The sequence below is a fragment of the Theobroma umbraticum genome, unplaced genomic scaffold, assembly GCF_002168275.2.
Source record: "Theobroma umbraticum cultivar Fairchild unplaced genomic scaffold, ASM216827v3 scaffold_56.0, whole genome shotgun sequence".
NCBI lineage: Eukaryota > Viridiplantae > Streptophyta > Magnoliopsida > Malvales > Malvaceae > Theobroma > Theobroma umbraticum.
In genome coordinates, this window is record NW_018397256.1 from 13,709,844 (window position 1) to 13,723,243 (window position 13,400).

Below are 13,400 nucleotides of genomic sequence, written 5' to 3' on the forward strand. Positions count from 1 at the left end.
GGGGGGCCTTCTAGTTTTGTATTCATCTCAAATTTGGCATTGACTCTGGTCATATGTTAAAGCCATAGCTGTTTGAAAGTACTTACAGGTCTTACAACCTTATATGATAGAATTTTACATATTCTAAAGGTGGTGATTGATGACTTGGGAATGATAATCTTAGTTGTTTGAGTATGCTTAAAGCTTATTTCTGGTATGAAAATATACAAGCGATAGTCAATTGGACGGTTTGGTTAATCTTTTGTTTTAACCGCTAAACAAGAAACAGGGAAAGAGTAAAAAATGGGACAATGACGCCAGGGGGAAAAACTAGTCAGGAAAATACAGCCAGCAGGGGCAGCCATTACAAAGGAATATGCTGACAGCGAAATTGGAGTAGGGCATTGTCATTTTCATGCACGTTAACAGAACAATACCGAAGGAAACCAAGATGCCGACTGGCCAGCAATTATCAGCCATATAAATTGTGCAGCTTCAAATACGAATTCTTTTGTTGTACTAATCAGTTTCTCAGGGTTACCTCTACAAGTAGGTTGTCATCCTGCTCCTGAAAGCACACCATTACCCATTCAAAGTAAATGATTGGTAAACAGATGTTGGTTAAATACATCGGTTGGCTGCAGAAAATATCCCAATGTTCTTAAAAAAATTTTCCCATCAGATTTCTATATAAAATATCTTAAAGCAACAAAAATGGTCAACAGAACCACATGAAATTCTATTGTTTGAAATTCAAGTCTGATCAGAACATTGGATCACATGCATAACAAGTTCCAAAGGTATTTTTACATGTTTTGAAATCTAAAACTATCTGCTGCAGCAAGTGTCCCATAGCTTTCCACTTCTATAGGATCAATCCTTAGCTTCATTTCTTCTTCAGTGCTGCTAGCAGAAATTGAGAGAATGAATGAATGAATGATTGAAACTTGAGAATTTGACATCTTATATGTTTTAAGACACAATCCATGCCGTACACTTCACAGAACTAAGACCAGAAACGTTTTCACAAATATCAGTGGAAACTTGAGTCAAGCTCATCAAAATTTGGCTTTGTAAAGTAAAGACTGTACAAAAGGAAGCATAGGAAGCTTTGGACAGTACATACCTAATTATCATAAAAGCGGGAACGACGTCTTCGAGAACTGTGAAATTCATGAACAAAAATAGATAAACTTCAAAGAAAAATAAGATCATAAAACCAGTAACTGCTGTCATGTTTTTCTAACAGACTAAAAATGTCAATGAAATAACTGCATTCATTTAAATACAACCGATAATGTGGACTGTGTGGTGCAGTCATTACTCAGTAGCCAACAGCAATAACACATGGGAAATCAAACTAGTTTGTATAGCTCGCAGCTGCAGCAAGCACAATTATGAAGCTGAAAGATACTCTTTCATCTTTTTAGTACTTGTTGCACCACAAATTTGGTTTATTCCAAACTTCTCATTAGAAACAAGATCCATTCATCGGGAATTTGACCTAAGCCCAACAGCACAAGCTCTTCTAATGCAGGCCAAACATCTCATTAATTATGTAAAAGATTTGTCTTTATGATATCTTCAGGAGACACAAATGATTTCACAAATAACACTTCCAGGTAGAAAACCAATCAAAAAGACAATAAACCATGAGATGCTTTTTGACATCTGGTCCAACATAAGGAACTGTTTTTCTGTTATGCCCATTATAATATCTTATTTCCAAAACAAGAAGTAAAACTAGAGATGCATAGAACAATAGAACATCTAAGAAAGGGAATTGGAAGAAGAAAAAAAAAACCACTGACCTCCGATAGGCAGAGCTACCTCTCGAGGGGGCACTTGTGCTAACAAACTCATCATCAGTCTCATCTACTCTATATTCTGCAAATTCTACAGAAGCCACTGAACCCTCATCAGAATTTGATGAAGCATAGCTAGAGCGGCGACTTCCCCTTCTAGTATCTGTGACTCTTGATCTCCTTCTATTTCTAGAATTCCTGAAGTTATCAAACATCTGATATAAAATACAAGAGGTCCACCAGTTGCCCTCATCACCAGGGAAGTCCTCAAACTCATCTCCAGAATCATCTTCACCATATTCAATTACATAGTCTCCAAGAACCACTCCACGTGGGACTTCTGAATGTATGGTGCTCAAAACATCTATTATCTCAGAGGACTGCTGAAAATTCTCCCAATCAAGCTGCCGAGCAGGATCAATTCTCGAAGGACGAGCATGAGGGTGTTCTAACTGAGCATGTTTCCTTAGTTCCAAGTAGCTTCCTGCAAATGTGCATTGTTCCTCCTCACAACAACGCTTCTTCTCATCTAGATGTAGACGAGCCTTATCAACAACAACCCATCCAGTGACTTCCCCTCTACATAAGGGACAAGTCGGCCTGCAGTTGTCTTCAGATACCATTAGCTGAATGTTTGTTGTAGAAATTGTATCAGATGTTGAAGGAGATGACATCCCATAAGCTATTTTGAACCGATCCAAACAATTTGAATGCAAGTGGTCTGTGTCACACACAAAAGGACGGCAGCCTTTCTCGTAAGATGAGCATTGAAGGAGTACACCATTGTGGGGGAAATCCAAACATATAGGACAAATCACGTCATCCCAATTGGTATTCAACTGAACATCCTCCATGTAAGAATTATTGGGTTGGAGCCCTCGGGTTTTAAAGGGTTTGAACGCCATAAGAAACAACTTACATAATAAACTACAAGTACATGGCATGCACCTCTCTTATATGACAAACGTAGATTAGATCAGAAAGAACTTTTTGGACAAACCAACCAAGCTTCGAGGTGTCAAAGAAGAAAAATCAACTGGTGATCTACTATATGATGCCAACTAAGATGCTGCACATAGCAGAAGAAAACTGTAAGTTGCAGTTGTTAACATACTCCTAAGGTCAATGGAAAGTGGCAACAGTTTAAATGCGTCTAAAATCCAAACACAAGAAAGAGGAGGATGGAAGATCCTTTAATTAATTTACAACTAGTACAATCTTAAAACCAATCAACTTATCAGATGCGTGCCATAGCATGGAACTGATCTCCAAACGGAGTGAAGTGGTCATAACCAGATAGACACTAGTAATGATATTAATTATTATTTTATTACTATCATCCAAGTTAAAAATCACGCCATCCAAGTAGATTCCGATTGATACCAGAATTGTAAATAACGAAACACTAGTATAGCAGAAAACGAAAGAATAAAGAGCGTAGGCAATCACGAAAACGATCAAACACGCAGTAAAACAACTGGATTCATCACCTCACCTAAAAAGAATTCATCAATAAAAAGTAAAACGAAATGATCAATTGGGTATTCAGAAAAATGAAAAAGGAGTCCATAAAAGCAACAATCTTTATCAAAAGATTACACCCAAACCGGCAGTATTAATAGAACTAATAAAAAGAAAAGAAAAATCAGCAAGCAATCATGGGTACCTACCATGTGAATAGAAAAAGAGCTTGGGAAATCAACCAAATTTAAAAGCTACCCACTGAGCATATTCAAGAAAAAAAAAACAAAAGGAAAAAGAAAGAGGAGAAGTGAACAAAATTGGGCGCTCACCTTGGATGTACTTGTTTAGAAATGGAAAATGGATATAACAACAAAGAACAAAAAAGGATCGAAAATTTCAGAAGACAAAAAAAAAAACAGAAAAAGCAGAGACAGAGAGAGAGAGAGACAGACTTTGCTCCTCTTCCCTCTCTGATTAGATAGAATTGAGAAAGGTCACTTCTTCTTTTTTTTTCGTAGTTGGTAGCCTCTTCCTGGTGTTGTTATATACTAGCACTATTTTTTATATATTGTTATAGTAATCGGGGAGAGGGATAAAAAAGGAAAACTACTGTTTATGGTACGCATAATTCCCTTTTCAATCGCTTGACGTAATTGCCCTTTTCCATTGACCAACCGCGCCTTGCAACTTGCCACCTTTGTAATGTGGACACGTTAAGTAACATGTCTTTCTTTTCTTTCACAAACAAATTCGAGATTTTAGTTTATTTATTAAAATAAATATTCAAAAATAGATGAAGATTTAAGTCAAACATGAAGGAATACAACATACAGTTGCACTTTCACGTCCGTCAAAGTCAAACCCAGGTATTTTCTTTGTTAATTAATTTGTATTAGTAATTAAAAATTTGCTACTGGGGGTGCAAAGCTGATCATTTTTGAATGAGTTTTTACCATTTTCTGTTAATTATAATCACGCTGAACTACGTGACTGGTTTTTGATTAGATATTTTCGGTTGGATTGCTTTAAGCAAAAACCAAGCATAAGAAAATCGTACACTGACTTGGAAAGGAAAACCCAAGACGAAATTGCTTCCACACTCCTTCTAAGGCTCATGCAAATCTGTTTACACATGTTTTTATAACTAAAACCAGTCGTTGACTGTCGGGTCATTTGTTCCTAAGCAGTTCAGGCAGGAAGGTAATATGTACACGACACTGGCTTTGCCTTGTCTGGACAACAAACATGGTATGGTAGGAGAATTAGCTAAAAGGTGCAACCAGGACCAGGTAGAAGATATGCATATTTCTATAAGCCTTAATACTATATAAAGAATCAATCAACCTGATTATACAACCGACCAGAAATGGTACAGACTAAGAGCTCTAAATCTGTCTCTACAACAACCATGGCGTAACAAGCCGAACAAAAGAATGGCTTTGTCTTTCTCGACATTTATAAGTACCTTCGTTGTGAATCTTGAATAGTAGTACAGAAACTTGTCTCTAACCAAGGTGGCCATTCACCAAGAAAGGAAGTCTAATGGTTGAAAGCTGTTGAAGTGTACGACCACACGTGAAACTATTACTGCTCCTCAACATTCGAGTCACGATGCCCACAGCAACCGTTCTTCCTAATGTCTAAGAAACACCCTCCAAGGGCTTTGCATTTGAAAACTCTCTAGGCAAACCGGTTCATGCAATATCACCTGAAAGTAGAGAAATAAGCCAAGTTGAAACCAGATTTGGCTGCAATTATCAGGCCAATAACTCAAATAAACCAGCAACTAGTAACAACAAAAGATATCATCCTCCTCACTTGCCTCAACTACTGCACTCTGCTTAGCAACAATGCAGCGGGGTGCTTTCTTGTGACTTTCCAGTCTTTGAATCAAGTAATGAGATATTTTGCAACTCTTGCAGCCTCCTTTGCATGGTGTATATGAAACTCCAACTGATTATTCCATTCAGATTGTTGAACCGTTTACATGAACCAAAACATTTCAGACAAAAAAGTACAAAATGTACAGAGGAAGCTTGCCTGAGAACCGATTAAAATTGGGGTTGCACCATCCAAGACAAGCACCTTCAACTCCAAATGTTTTGCTATTGCAACTGGAAAATCAGGGTGACATAACACACCACCAGCCAACACGAGATTTCCATCTATTCCATGCAGGTTGACAGCTACATTGTCCCCAGCTCTTGCAATTGTACAAGCCTGGGAACCACGCTCTAAGGAACGCACCGTTGCTATATTTGCAGATGGCATGACTAAAACCTACAATCACACACAACGAGTTTATGGTTAAGGATGATATACATGTTAGTCTATTAAAACCAGAAATCGATATCATTGGTAACTGAAAAGGGACTTTTGGATAGGTAATATCAATCAAACAAAGCCAGCAAGGCAAGACGGGAAACTGAATTCAAACAACTTTATCTGCTCTTCTAGTAAGAGGTGACAAGAAATCCCCACACATGGTCTACCTTTGATCCACTTCGAACAGCTCCAGCCTCCAACTTGCCACAAGCAGACACCTGCCCCTGTGAAGGTGATCTTATAACATCACATATAGGAATAAGTAGAGGCTTTGAAAAATCTCTTGTAGGAGGTTGGAAGGAATCAATTGCATCTAATAGATAAGGTCCATGATACCTGCATGAAAATTACCAAAGTCAATTCTACAACATTTGCTGTGTCAATGGGAAATCATGAAGAAAATTCCAACAAATATTTCTTCAGATAATGTAGTATCGCTTCTAAGTTATAGTGAAATTTAATTATATAATTAACAGGGAAATCCATGAAATATCTTATGTAATGAACACCACCATGCTACATCTTGTAATTTAAATTCAAACCCCAGCGTGCTTGTTTGAACCTAAGAGAGGGTGTTAATCAATGAACAAGAAGTTGCCTTGCAATGTGATCTGCGCAACTGACACATAAAATGATAAAATCATATTTGTCCTCCAATAATAGTATTTAACTGATAACTTGCTACTCTTTTTATCGTCGTTCTCCTCAAATGTATCTATAATTTTTGAGGCCAGTGCAACTGCAACACCAAATATTCCAGAGTCAAGTGTGCATTCAAGTTTTGACAGTACTCACTTCATCAATAGTAATAAGGGCAGACCATATCTCCTACCTTGTGAGACCAAGATTACATAATAGGCCATTACAAATAGGGGATGACAGGAACTAATAAACAGACAAATTCAACTATAGACTTATGGGCGATACTTATATTTCTCAGAACAGGTACATCAAGTGCAAACAGGGTGGGGCTTAGCTATAAATTCTCATTCAGAATTTGACAAAGGCTTAGCTTAGTCTAGATTTAGCTTCAACTGTACCAGGCAAAGCCACAATTGAGCAGCCAACTAATATCATCTCCCATGAACATCTAGCTACAATATTTATTTCCCCACAAGTTTTCAATAGGATCCGTTAAGATTCGATTTTTTCTCTTTTTGCTGGTCAATAGGGACTTAACAACATCCAAGTTCTAAAAATATAGTAACTTCAAATACATGCAAGAAGAAACTCACCAGGATAAACGAACATCAGAAGGTGCAGCCACTAAATTCTGATTTTCTACAACACTCAGTGGAATCCATGAAACAGAGGAATCCTTGAAACCACAAGAGCGGAGAAATGTCCAAAGCTGTGATTTTAAAAAGTCAAATCGATTCTTAGAATACTCTACAGTATCCATCTTGTTAACTGCAACTATAATTTGATCAACACCAAAACTTCTGATGAGTTGTGCATGCTCCCTTGTCTGTCCCTTTGTGCCGTCCATACCAGCTTCAAATGAACCAATAGAAGCATCTATCACAAGAATTGCAGCATCAGCTTGTGTTGCTCCAGTTATCATGTTTGGAACAAAATCTTTGTGCCCTGGGGAATCAAGGACAACAACATGATATCGTTTTGAATCAAAATAAGCCACAGCCACAGTCATAGTGATTCCCCTTTCCCTTTCTTCAGCGCTCTCATCCAATGCCCAAGCATAAGCAAAGGATCCTTTGCCCTGATTGAATAGCAAACACAAAAATAATGAGATTACAGACTTGTGTTCACATAAGCACATGTAGAAAATGGCCGGGGAATTACCTGCAATTTTGACTCCTTTTCATATTTGTGCATTTCTTTTGGGGATATTCGTCCCAAAAGGTGAAGCAGTCTACCAGACAGTGTTGATTTTCCGGAATCAACATGCCCAACCTAAGATGTAGGAAGAGTTAACGTCATAACAACTATGTTAAAATTAAAAAAGAAAAAAAGATAATGACTCTTAAACTTTTAAGATCATTAGACTCAAACTTTAACTTACAATTGCAAGATTCAGTTGAGTAAGTGAATCTTCTGCTTTTTCAGGGAACATCCACTCTTCAGGTTTATACTGAGCATATGAATTTGCTCTTCCAGCACTTGTATCATTTGAGTGCCCGGATTTAGCAGCCAAAGACATGTTTTTCAGATTACTGGTGAGACTATGTGCCTCACCTCCATTCCTTGAAGAGCTGCTATTATCCACCATATTATGTATTTCCTTTGGCATCAATGATGACCTTTTATTACTGAATCGCAGATTATCTGCAACAATGCTTTCATCCACAATATCAATCCTGCCTTTTGGCATTGGTGCAGAGGAGTTATCTGAATTTCTGGAACTTGATAGTGCATCAACTTCTAAATTCTTCGAAGAAATTATCTCATCCAGTCTATTGTGCTTGTCTTTGACTGTTGAGTCATATGAACTACCTGACCTTTTAGTACTTAATTGTACTTTAGCTGCGTCATTCTTCCGAACCACACTTGAGGAAACTTTGGAAGATTTTGAGTCAAAAATGTTGGCTGTAAGTGAAAGACAGAATAGAAATAAGATAAAGACTAAACTTCAACATAGCATAAAGAAAAAGTTTTCCACAAGATCCATTAACTCCAGGCCTGTTTTAGAGATGTTGAACTCTAATACATAAACACACGCTTAGAACACTAAGAAAACAAACATGTATTACATAAAATAAAATCAGCATTTATTTAAAATGCAGACTTGCATATGCATATCAAGATGCAGAGAGATATAGTTCTGATGCAATCCTAATACACCAGCAGCAATCACACAGGTATTACATAATGTGCTATACCTTACTCCAAGAATTCATTCTAATAAACAAAACTGTGGAGTGCTTGTAATAGATAGTTCAGAGCAATTAAAGAGGACATGAATAATTGAAAAACAACAGTCCTCCCTAAAACTGTTATAATTAAGGAATAATTTCAACATATCAAATTGAAATTTCTAACGAATACCTTTCGAACCCAATTTGGAGGAATGCAGTCCATTGGAAACCACATCATCTGGAGATGGAACATCAAACTTGAAAGAGGCTGTATTAATAATCATGTACAGTTAGAATATATTATAGTAGGATACTTTGAGCACTATTTTTCAAAAGCAAAGCAGCAAAATGACTTCCAAAGGCAGCATCCAGCAGAAGAAACAAAAACCAGGAATTTTAAACAACAAAATGTGTCTACTGTTGGGAACTAAGTATTCTCAATTAAAGCAACGCTTGTGATAAATATCCTTGCCCTGCTATAAAATATGCTCAGACCTATGTTAATACAGGAATGGGTAGGAGAACTATAAGCTTTATGGAGTTCATGAAATTGTCCTTGGATATTCCCAAGTGGGTGGAAGTTATTGCCCTCTTTCACCACAAAACCATCATTCTGTTGCTGAGAATCTACAGCTTTTTTGGACATCTGTTGCGGCAGTGATGCAAAAAGAGACTTGGCCATGGTAGATACTCCAGAATCTTTGCATATGCCATCAACTGCAGGAAAGAGATCTGTTCTATAAAAGGTACCACCAATGTGAAAGGAACCTATGAAACAAAGAGACTTAATATATATTGGACATCCAGACACATGCAAGCTATCTGTTTGACAACATTCTAAAGAAAATTGAACCCTGATAAGGTTGGATGTCAAATGCCCTGTGAATCGAAATCTAACTAGGAAGCAACAAAGAGGAATATGGAGACAAAGAGGAAGAAAAAGAAAAATGAATGGCCCCGTCACACTGAATAAGAATGAGAGTAGCTCATTCTCCCATACTAAATAATATGATTAGCGACATCAATAAGTTAAGTGCAATTGTCACACACCTGTTTTCTTCCCACCGTAGGTGCAGTTGTTGACCAAAGGACTGCGAAGAACCCCACAAATATCACAAGCTGACAAGGTTTCATCATTATCGTAAGTACAAATGGAGCAACGCCACACACCACGATTGATAGTTTCTTCCTCAGAAGGTGCTTCCACTGCTGCAGGGAACAAATAGCATTCAGTTGGTTACAAGAAAGATACATGCATAAGTTCTGTTTTTGCTCCCTATCATATTGAGCTTTTATCTTTGAGTGCCTTTTAGTGAAATGTATAGCAACCCAACAAAAACAGCAAGTTCACCTAATCAGTAATTCGTCACAAATATAAGACATGACAAGATGAAAAAAAATCCACTCACCATTTTCTTCTACTTCATAGCCATAGTCATATTCATCATAGTCATCATAATCAGCAACATCATCGTAATCAACTCCATAGTTAACTTTTCGAGGCATAGTTCTAGCACCCAAGAAACAACCAGATGTTTCAATCCAAAACGAAACAAGTTCAAAAACAGAATATCAAATCTAAGCTAACAAAAAAGTAACTCATGAAAAAAAAAAAACAAAATGAGCTAAATTAGGAAATTTTGCATACCCTGTGGGGACGTTGCTTAATAATTATAGGAATACATGGGGAAAACAAAACAAGCTCTAATTGATACAAAGATTGAAGACTTATAAGCTCAAGGGACAACCTTAACCTAAAAATGAAAACGTTGATAACTGCAAATAGCCATAGAATGAGTTCGATTCTGATACGTAAGGTTATTGTCTCTCCCACATCAACGAATGCTGAAGCTGCACTGCACACAGAAACCCAAAATGTCATTCACTTCACCAAAACATATACTCTCTTTTCAGTTTTGTCCCAACTATTACAGATTTTAGAACCTTCCTCCCCTTCCGATTATTAGATACGCAAAATTTAAAAATTAAAAATTAAAAACGAAATACTCAACCGTGCGTACCACGGATTCAAATTATCTGACTTCGCTGAGAAGTGAGTTTCACAGGAGGTGGGAAAGAGTTTTCCGGCTTCTTAGTTGGGTACGTTTTCTCAGCAATCAAACAAGGTAGAGAGTAACGTGATTTGCATCTGTGTTTTCGGAGAATCGGATTGAGATAATTTTCATATAGAATTTAGTAAAACAAAATGAAAACGGATTTTAATTGTTTACAAAAACAGGATGGAAAGAGATGGGAAAATGAAAAGGGAAAGAGGAAGAAATAAAGGGGAGAACAAAAGTACCTGAGGAAGAAGGTGCTTCTCTGTGTTCTCTGGATATGACCAATGCTACAAAAAGAGTTGCCTGCTGCAAATATTTTTGGATTTTTCAGGTACACTTGAACTTCACTGCTTCCTTCTTGGATTACTTGATTAATAATTAGTTTCCCAATAAAAATTACTTAACAGCGAAAAGGGCGTAGTTCTACGCTTTGTCAAATTGGGCACAACCCTTTCTTGTTTTCTATGTTAATAATGATCCACATTTTTATTTAAATATATATATATATATATATATATATCCACATTTTGAATTTTAAATTTTTTTTACTTGAAAATGAAAAATACAAAACTAACCCTAATAGAGATGGTAACTTATATAGATAGTAATGAATACTTTTTAGTTGGTTATTCACGAATATCTTATATTTGGATTTTAAATAAATTTATTACTTATTTTGAATTTGAGTATTCCATTTGAATATTCAATACTCAAATCTAATTAGGTTAATATCAAAATATCATCAAGTACTTATACCCGATACTTATTTATAAACAAATAACGGTGCAAGAAAAACTTTTATTTTTTTTTTTGTAAAAATAAAATCTTTAAAAGTATATAAATCTTTGATTTGTGAATTACTCCTACTTATAGAATGATTTTGTTTTTCTCGTGATATTTAAGGTCACCTAATATCCATTAAGCCTATTTAATCAACTCATATTCAAGTATTGTTTTTTTTTAGAAAAACCATTTTTACTTAGAGAAAAAAAAAACCCTACAAGAAGTAAATATGAAAGTAAATACCCACAAGAAGAATGGATATAATTATATGTACAGGAGCAGCAATTATTTCTGCTACAACATTCAGTATACACGGTTTCGATGACTAACTTTTGGTGATTACTGAGTCCAGATGAACTCATCAAGACAAAATGATTCTCAAGTTTATGTTGTCATACAGGCAGTAAAATTTTGTATCATCTGTCATATAACACTGAGTTGCTCCATGACAGCAAGAAATCCCGAACCACATTTGGAAAATCTGCGAGTTTAAGTGACAATTCAGAAATTAAAACTGTCAATATTCTGACATAACTTGAAAATTGAAGTCCGAAGATAAAATTTACCTTGTATAATTTCCACAGCCACCGATGGTACATCTATCTCATCTTCAACCAGTCTGTAGACATCTACCAGCTAATAGAGAAACCATAGCGTTTTAGCAGTCTCGTAAAGAAGGTATTGCAACCACTAGATACTATCATTGACGTTCATACAAACCTCTTGAACATGGAGCTTAGAGTCTTCGGTCAGAGCAAGAAGAAGCTGTCTACGGATACCTTCATCAAAGAGGAAAAGACGAGCTCCATCTTTAATGGTGTCTGTCAGGTCCAGTTTTCTTTCAATTTTCCGGCTTCTTGAATTTGGCCTGAAAACATAAAAGAAGTTGAAACTTTATGTAAATGCTGATTCTTAAAAGTTTTTGGCAGAATCTAAAACAAGATGATCAAGTGACTTTCAACGAGATACATACGCGTTCTTCACTTGCAAGGCAGGGTTGCTACTCATTTTGGCCACATTTTCCTTCGCAAGGACAATAAGATTTTCAAGCCGTTTCCACTGGAAAACACCATCTTTAAAAAGAACCTGAGAAAGGAGGAATGTTATTCTTGATAAATATCTGAGAAGCCTTCAATTCCAACAACTTGGGTAGACCAATTATTGATCTACTAAAAAAATGAATAGACTCTATTGAAGAAGCAATAGATATAAAGATGGTAATCTATAACCAAGTTATTGGATTATCTGCAAATGGAGGCAATGTGCAAAGAGGCAACACAAAAAAAAAAAACATCCTGGTTTCCTTCTACACCTATTAAGTGCTACAAGCCTTTTTGAACCTAGTTATAGTATTATAAGAGTGACGACCATTCTAAATGAAGTAAAAGATAAAAGTGGCTTTAAACTAACCTGTATGAGGCGTTCACGAAGAGCTGGATTGGGATCTGTTAAAAGGCGCTTTGCCACATATGGGTAGGCAACCTAGTCAAATGCTTAGAATCAGTACAAGTATGGAGATGATAGGCATCATAATATGAATCAACATAACCTAAAAGAACAAATGTAACCTCACCTCAAGAAATTTGAAATCTGGCTTGAGGGTAAAACAGATGCCCTCTTGAGTCAGTAAAGAACGGATAACAAGGGAAAACCTCTCTGGGATCCGGATGGGATAGTTGTAAACGAGTTTATTAAATTGCCCTGCAGTAAAAATAGCAGAAATATAAGGTTTGCAATCTTCATAAATCAAAAGCAGGTTAAGAGGAAAGATTTATCAACTAAAAATAAGAAAAAGTAAGCCAGTAGAATAATCACAATTTGAAGCAAATGTAAAATGGTTACCAGTAACGCTTCGAAAATTAAAATCAGAGAGCCCTTTTCCAGCAGAATTCTGCCATATGGCTTCTAACGCTGGAATGATAGGAGAGACATCAGTTCCACTAGCCAAAAAACCAAGCCTGGTAAAATCATTTGCCATCTCAGCATAATCCTCGTTAACAGCATGGACAACAGCATCAATTAATATCTGCTTATTTTGCTGAAAGACAAAAGGCACGTCAATATGTAGAGTAACAAGGTCTGGTTAAAATGTGCCAAACTTAGTGAAAAATAGTAGAAACACTACCATTGTTATCAATTGCCCTTATTTGGCATACCAAAAGTATACA

General features: G+C 36.4%; 3 protein-coding genes across 4 annotated transcripts; all 3 read right to left on the reverse strand.

Moving 5' to 3' along the window:
* Nucleotides 1–596: 596 nt before the first annotated feature.
* LOC110411594 (E3 ubiquitin-protein ligase, putative (DUF1644)) lies at nucleotides 597–3,776 on the reverse strand. Of its 2 annotated transcripts, none has more exons than XM_021421823.2 (4): nucleotides 3,578–3,776; nucleotides 1,791–2,853; nucleotides 1,106–1,142; nucleotides 597–882 (listed from the first exon to the last, which is right to left on the reverse strand). In XM_021421823.2, the coding sequence occupies exons 2-3, from the start codon at nucleotides 2,726–2,728 to the stop codon at nucleotides 1,106–1,108; spliced, it is 975 nt and encodes a 324-aa protein (XP_021277498.1). In that variant the 5' UTR covers nucleotides 2,729–2,853; nucleotides 3,578–3,776; the 3' UTR covers nucleotides 597–882. The 2 variants fall into 2 exon arrangements, with proteins under 2 accessions (XP_021277498.1, XP_021277499.1); XM_021421824.2 differs by having other exon boundaries at nucleotides 3,455–3,776.
* Nucleotides 3,777–5,116: 1,340 nt separating this feature from the next.
* On the reverse strand, nucleotides 5,117–10,915 carry LOC110411430 (Translation elongation factor EF1A/initiation factor IF2gamma family protein). Its single transcript, XM_089782656.1, has 13 exons — nucleotides 10,692–10,915; nucleotides 10,411–10,538; nucleotides 10,138–10,245; nucleotides 9,799–9,899; nucleotides 9,440–9,598; nucleotides 8,885–9,106; nucleotides 8,580–8,657; nucleotides 7,597–8,120; nucleotides 7,377–7,487; nucleotides 6,809–7,293; nucleotides 5,741–5,909; nucleotides 5,289–5,528; nucleotides 5,117–5,201 (listed from the first exon to the last, which is right to left on the reverse strand). The coding sequence occupies exons 4-13, from the start codon at nucleotides 9,893–9,895 to the stop codon at nucleotides 5,139–5,141; spliced, it is 2,148 nt and encodes a 715-aa protein (XP_089638782.1). The 5' UTR covers nucleotides 9,896–9,899; nucleotides 10,138–10,245; nucleotides 10,411–10,538; nucleotides 10,692–10,915; the 3' UTR covers nucleotides 5,117–5,138.
* Nucleotides 10,916–11,462: 547 nt separating this feature from the next.
* ACDO1 (Protein kinase superfamily protein) lies at nucleotides 11,463–13,310 on the reverse strand. The gene is made up of 7 exons (XM_021420640.2): nucleotides 13,075–13,310; nucleotides 12,806–12,933; nucleotides 12,643–12,714; nucleotides 12,206–12,318; nucleotides 11,953–12,100; nucleotides 11,799–11,868; nucleotides 11,463–11,713 (listed from the first exon to the last, which is right to left on the reverse strand). The coding sequence occupies exons 1-7, from the start codon at nucleotides 13,208–13,210 to the stop codon at nucleotides 11,649–11,651; spliced, it is 732 nt and encodes a 243-aa protein (XP_021276315.2). The 5' UTR covers nucleotides 13,211–13,310; the 3' UTR covers nucleotides 11,463–11,648.
* Between the last annotated feature and the right edge of the window lie 90 nt (nucleotides 13,311–13,400).

Coding starts and splice junctions, on each gene's coding strand:
- LOC110411430 (XM_089782656.1), bottom strand. CDS start 9,895: ATGCCTCGAAAAGTTAACTATGGAGTTGATTACGATGATGTTGCTGAT. Junction 9,599..9,798: donor CTATGAAGTAGAAGAAAATG/GTGAGTGGATTT, acceptor TGTTCCCTGCAG/CAGTGGAAGCACCTTCTGAG. Junction 7,294..7,376: donor AAAAGGAGTCAAAATTGCAG/GTAATTCCCCGG, acceptor CTATTCAATCAG/GGCAAAGGATCCTTTGCTTA.
- ACDO1 (XM_021420640.2), bottom strand. CDS start 13,210: ATGGCAAATGATTTTACCAGGCTTGGTTTTTTGGCTAGTGGAACTGAT. Junction 12,101..12,205: donor GCCTTGCAAGTGAAGAACGC/GTATGTATCTCG, acceptor TTATGTTTTCAG/GCCAAATTCAAGAAGCCGGA. Junction 11,869..11,952: donor CTAAGCTCCATGTTCAAGAG/GTTTGTATGAAC, acceptor TTTCTCTATTAG/CTGGTAGATGTCTACAGACT.
- LOC110411594 (XM_021421823.2), bottom strand. CDS start 2,728: ATGCCATGTACTTGTAGTTTATTATGTAAGTTGTTTCTTATGGCGTTC. Junction 1,143..1,790: donor GGTAGCTCTGCCTATCGGAG/GTCAGTGGTTTT, acceptor TGAATTTCACAG/TTCTCGAAGACGTCGTTCCC.